This window comes from Pongo pygmaeus, chromosome 18, assembly GCF_028885625.2.
Source record: "Pongo pygmaeus isolate AG05252 chromosome 18, NHGRI_mPonPyg2-v2.0_pri, whole genome shotgun sequence".
In the NCBI taxonomy this organism is placed as follows: Eukaryota; Metazoa; Chordata; class Mammalia; order Primates; family Hominidae; genus Pongo; species Pongo pygmaeus.
In genome coordinates this window covers 78,301,683-78,307,805 of record NC_072391.2, presented here as the reverse complement: position 1 = coordinate 78,307,805, position 6,123 = coordinate 78,301,683, and the positions used below count along the sequence as shown (strand labels likewise).

The 6,123-nt window shown below is 43.6% G+C and overlaps 1 protein-coding gene across 9 annotated transcripts in view; it reads left to right on the top strand.

Annotated features, from left to right (window-relative positions):
* CMC2 (C-X9-C motif containing 2) overlaps positions 1-6,123 on the top strand; it is a 60,727-nt gene that overhangs the window by 29,805 nt on the left and 24,799 nt on the right. For 5 of the 9 annotated variants that reach the window (XR_010124251.1, XM_063654128.1, XM_063654126.1 and 2 more), the window contains exon 1: positions 79-264. The exons of 2 other annotated variants lie outside the window; for them this stretch is intronic. Coding sequence is in view for 4 of the 7 variants with exons in the window: in XM_063654128.1 (XP_063510198.1) it covers positions 79-264 (186 nt within the window). In the remaining 3 variants the exon portion in view is untranslated. Of the gene's footprint in view, positions 1-78; positions 265-6,123 lie in introns of those variants that run through there. 2 more of the 9 variants (XM_054452558.2, XM_054452554.2) reach the window with 1 other exon arrangement.

Genomic DNA, 6,123 nt, shown 5'->3' with positions numbered 1-6,123 from the left:
ACGCTGCCGTGCCTCAGTGGACTCACTGTGCCTCCCCCCACGACGGACGGAAATGGGCCCCTCCAGGCCAGGCGGCGCATGCGCCTTAGGGCCCGCGGGCGGCGGGGGTGGGGAGCCGGGACTGCGGTGGAGCGGTGGAGGGCGTCTCTGGGCTTCGGCGTCTGGCAAGGGGTTCAGCTGTCTGCTCCCTGGCAGCCGGCCTTCGGGTCGGCCGTCTCCGTCGGTGACTGCAGCTTGAGTTCTGCCGGTGTGGCCACGAGTCGGGTGAGTCTCGGGAGTCCAGGCGGTTCCGAACGCGGTCCGTTGTTCCTCCTCAGGTCCCCTGACGGCGCGTCCCGCCGAGCCCCTTCCTGCCGCCCGTCGGCCCCTGGAGGCGGGGACCAGGAAGACCCGGCTGCCGGAGGCCCACAGCTGGGCTGCTGCGCTGGGGAGGCTGCGAGTGAGGTGGCTGGGCGCTCGCTGGAACACGCTGGTGGCCGAGACAGGCCTTGGGCGTCGCTCTGGGTTAGAGTCCGCTCGCCACTCACTGGCTGATGACCTTGGGCGCGCTCCTCCCCTCCCGGAGCCGGGGCTTCCTCGCCGGTAGAATGAGCCTTGAGGAATGGAGCCCTCAACACAGGGTTTGACACGATGAGCGCCCAATAAAGTGTTGTTATTGTTGAATTGAGAATTTGGGGGTAGAAAACGGGGGCCGTTCAAGCATGTCTGAGCTGCAGTGCCCTGTGATGTGAGAACCTACTAAGAGCCCCGTCAGTACACTTTACTCTTTTTTTCTCTTTTAATACTTTTTTTTTTTTTTTCTAGGGAAGTAATACATTCACCTTTCTTTTCTTGGGTTTAAAGATCAGGCGTTTTATGTAGAGTCTTAAGTAAATCCGTTTTGGAAGTCTTCATTTAAAACCTTAAAAGGCATGGAAGTTTTCGATGGCAAAGGAATTATGTTGTGATGCCATTCGTATCTCCTCTCCTCTATATGCATGGCGTTTGCACTTGTTTAGTTGATTTAAAATGAGTTTCTTTTTCATCTGTTTCCTGCTGCGTTGAGGCCTGAACTAGTTGTCAGTTTCTGACATTCAACGAACATCGATTGGGCATTTACCATGTGCATTTGCAAGAATGCTCGCTCACGAGCCTGTGCGTTCCTTGAGATGTATGAACGAGTATTTTCCTTTGAAATTCACATGATTCTGGCAGAGTGCTCGGCACCTTGTGAGTCCTGGTAATGTTTATACAGGGAAAGCTGCGAGGGCGCATTCACTGAGAAACTCTTTGGTGGAAGTCAGAGTAGTTAAGCCCTTCTCCCCAGGCAGCCCCCCGGGTCCCTCCCAGAAGCAGCCTGGCATGGAGTCTACAGTGCCAGCTCCAGTCACTTTCTTAGTGGTATCGGTTTAGAATTGGTCCTGTGATAAGTCGCTGTGATAAGCGGAAGTGGGCAGGGGAGGCAGTCCCCGACCGTGTCTGCGACCTCTGCTGCAGTATGGCTCAAGTTTGAAAAGTTGAAAAGTAATTATTTAATACCAGGGCCGAAATATAGGCTTTAAAAATGTTTTATGTTATTTATTTTTATATATTTTTATTTTTTTAAATTTTATTTTGAGACGGCGTCCTGTTTTGTCGCCCGGGCTGAAGTGCAGTGGCGCGATCTCGGCTCACTGCAACCTCCACCTCCCGAGTTCTAGTGATTCTCGTGCCTCAACCTTTTGAGTAGCTAGGGTTACAGGCCACGCCCAGCTAATTTTTGTATTCTTAGTAGGGACGGGGATTCACCATGTTGGCCAGGCTTGCCCTGACCTGAAGTGATCTGCCTGCCTCGGCCTCCCGAAGTGCTGGGATTACAGGCGTGAGCCACCGCGCCTAGCCTAAAAAGATATGTTTTAGAAAGCGGAGTGTTTACAGTCTTTTTTCTGGAGAACAGATTCTTCAGACTCTGCACAACAGACTTTTCTGGCCTTGTTTTTTGCTTATTTTGCAGTAACATTAGAAATTACAACTGTAGTGTAAATTTCCTGTGCAGCCGCACAATAGGAAAATCTTTCTAAAGAAAAGCCAACTGGCATTAAAATACAGGGTTCTTCCTTGTGATTATAGATTTGCTGAAGTGAGTTATTAGAATGCTTTCCCGTTTTCTTTATACTAGGGTTAATACAGCGCTGGCTCTTGATTTATTTTCTAAAATTGTGCCACCTGGTGGTTGAAATCTTAGACTACTCTTGAGGAAAATTGTACCTCAGAGTCAGTAGACTAAGGTTGAAGGAGTGAGTAAAATAAAGCTATAATTTTTATATCTTCACTAAGAGTACCCTACCGCTTCTACCCTCCCAGTTTACTCCCCAGGAAAAGTTAAAATTGCCCTTATGGGCCCCTTAGCTAGCTATCAAAACACATTTGACAGCTGAAAATTTTAAGGAATTTCAGTGGACTGTTTTGGTATCATTGTGTGCATACCCAGTGGATGGGGCTGGATTGAGGAGGGAGGTGGTGGAATCGTGACAAATTTACCCTTTTGATGTTTTCTTAAATGCCATTGTAAAGATGAGACTGACAAACTGGTGGAAGTCAGAGTAGTTAAGCCTTTCTCCCCAGGCAGCCCCTGGGGTCGCTCCCAGGAGCAGCCTGGCATGGGGTCTGCACTGGAATTAAATATTACTCTATTCAAATAATAACAGTTTGAATGGAATTTATCCCTCTCTCTCTATTTCACTGGAAACATCCAAGAACGGGGTCTTATGTTCCTTTCACTTTCGTTTCCACCATGCTGCTGATGTTCATAATTATTATTTTTCGAGATGGAGTCTCACTCTGTCACCCAGGCTAGAGTGCAGGTGGTGCCATCTCGGCTCACTGCAACCTCTGCCTCCAGGGCTGAAGCGATTCCCCTGCCTCAGCGTCCCAGGCAGCTGGATTACAGGCCCCCACCACCACGCCCAGCGAATTTTTGTATTTTAGTAGAGACTGAGTTTCACCATGTTGGCCAGGCTGGTCTCGAACTCCGTACCTCAAGTGATCTGCCTGCCTCGGCCTGCCAAAGTTCTGAGATTACAGGCGTGAGCCCCCGCTTCCGGCCTCACATAAGTTATTTTAAACCCATGCCGTCACTGAGATATAGGTCAAGAGCAAATTCCATTTTATGAAAGAGAGGCTTAGGTCTCAGATTAGTAACCAAAATGACATAACTTGTGAGTAGCTGACTAGTGACAAATACAATACTCTTCTCTTTTTTTGTGGAAATACTCACTATTTCCACACTTACAGGATAATATTACGTTGGCTGCTTTGGAACTTGGGTCTGGAATGACTACCTGTTGAACTTGTAGTCAATCAGAAGCTCTTTGGGAAATAGTTTTTCCATCTGAATGTATTTCATTCACAAACTGCTGTGAAGGCCTGTCTTTCCTATTTTGAGCATGGATTAAAAATCTGTCATGGTTAGAGATTATGTTGGGTTGTGACTTTGCAGCTAACTACTGTGTGACCTGGGGCTTAGTTTCTCTATGAAAATGTGGGCAGTGCATATTTTGACCTATAAAAATACAATTTCTCATGGTTCAACTGAATTTAAAAGGCTACCACCCGTTTCATAGGGTTGTTGCATTATAAGACTTGTGCTTAGCACTTGGCAAGTGTTCAACAAATTATTTTCTAAACTAATAACGTTGATATCCTCTTATGACTTTCAAGAAATTTTAAGAATAAGAGTATGGAATACTTATTTAGCTTTTCTTCAGTTAAATATATTTGAGTTAAATTGTGTTACTAGAATAGTCTTTTAAAGGTGAGTACTGGAAGACATCAGCACTTAATTACATGTGTTCTGAGAGAACATTGCCATTTTTACAGCTGTACCTTACATATTACACCCCAGAATACAGCAGTACATCTGTGTATGCACCAACATTTAGGCAAAGCCAAGTGACACAAAGTGGATGGAAGGGAGCATAGGTGACGGGTAGATAGAGGGCAAGGGGAGGAAGAGCATATCTAGCTAAAAATATGTGGTAGAAGAAAGGAGTGATGGGGAAAGCAAGGAATCTGTTGGATAAGGGATAAGGTGAGTGTTTAGAGCTTTAGGTTAAGTAGTAGCTTCTTACCAAGAATAGGAAAAGGAAATGAAATTAAACCATTTTATTCTTTGACATAGTCATCTAGGCTAAGAAAGTAGAAGGGCCTCATAAATATATACAATTATTATTTGTCAATTCAAAGTAAAACTAAATAATGAGAATTAGAAGGGAAGACGTTTTATTGGTACCATACCCAGATTGACAATAGTATACGTATTTGAGGTAAACTTGTTATAGAGGGAGGAAAATATGTACCATTTTATGTACTTAGGCTTACATACATCTTTGCATCTATTAATATTATCTCGGCCAGGTGTCTTCTCAGGTATTTGTCAATTAAAGAAATCATTTCAGTACATCATAAGCTTGTTTCTGAATTGTAAAGGCACACATTTGAGTGCTGGTTGATAGAAGTGTGCAAAAATATTTTGTCAAATACATTTAGAAAATGTTAGAGACATTTTCTAGTGATTAAACCAGTGTTTGTTTTCTGTTATTGTTGTTTTTGAGATGGAGTCTTGTGCTGTTACCCAAGGTGGAGGTCAGTGGTGCCGTCTTGGCTCACTGCAACCTTGCCTCCCAGGTTCAAGTGATTCTCCTGCCTCGGCCTCCCAAGTAGCTGGGATTACAGGTGCCCACTACCACGCCCGGCTGATTTTTTGAATTTTTAGTAGAGATGGGGTTTCGGCATGTTGGCCAGGTTGGTCTTGAACTCTTGACTTCAGGTGATCCACCTGCCTCAGCCTCCCAAAGTGCTGGGATTACAGGTGTGAGCCACCTCACCTGGCCTGTACCAGTGTATGTTTTCTTTAGGAAAAAATAAGGCAGAAACCAGATAAGTAACACTTCACATAAATGTAGGTGCATAGTATTGGTATGATATTAGATAACTTAAATTGCTGAACTTTATGAAACTTAATTTTTCTAAGGCAAAAATTAATGTCATTGGAAGGATCTTGGAGTCAGTGGCAGGCAAACAAAATTTAAACTTGGCTGCATTTTCGTTTTTCGTTTCAAATGAAAACTAGGTGCAATGGCTTTGTGGTCTTCAGCTGTGGGGGGTGTGTGTGTGTTTAGTAGTTAACTGAATAGAACAGGGACCTACTGCATTTTTATAAGTTGCAATTGAAATAGTAGCTATGCTGTAATCCTTTGGAATTATTTGTTCAGACAGTTTTTTGTTTCTGTTGAGTGGGAGGTGGATGGGCAGTTTGAATTTCTCACAATTTTTTTTTTTAACAGCTTGAGATGTAATTTACATACCATAAAATTCGCATGGTGAAATACACGTAACATAAAATTTACCATCTTAACCATTTAAATGCACAGTTCAATGGTATCAGATACATTAATAATGTTGTACAACCGTGATCACCATCATCCATCTGCATAATACTTTTTATCTTGTAAAACTGTCTGCCTATTAAACAGTAACTGCATATTCATGTCCTCCTGCCCTTCCACCTCCCTCTGGTAACCGCCATTCCACTTTCCGTCTCTTTGATTTTGACTACTTTAGGTGCCTCGTATAAGTGGAATGTTAAAGTATTTGCCTTTTAAAAAATATGTAATTTCAAATTTTATTTCAGATTTTGCGTATATGTAATGTACAGGTTTCTTACATGGGTACATTGGGTGACGCTGAGGTTTGGGGTACTGTTGATCCCGTCAGGCAGGTAAGTGAGCATAGTACCTAACGGTTTTTCAGCCCTTACCCTCCTTCCACCGTCTATTAGTCCTCAGTGTCTTTTGTTGCCATCTTTATGTCTGTGAGTATCCAGTGTTTAGCTCCCACTTATAAGTGAGAATATGCCATATTTGGCTTTCTGTTGCTGCATTAATTCACTTAGGATAATGGCTTCCAGCTGCATCCATGTTGCTGCAAAGGACATGATTTTGTCCTTTTTTATGGCTGTTTAGTATTCCATGGTGTATATGTACATATTTTTTTTATCCAATCCATTACTGATAGACACTTAGGTTGATTCCATGTCTTTGCTATTGTGAATAGAGCTACAAAGAACATATGAGTGCATGTTTCTCTTTTTGTAGAATGGTTTAT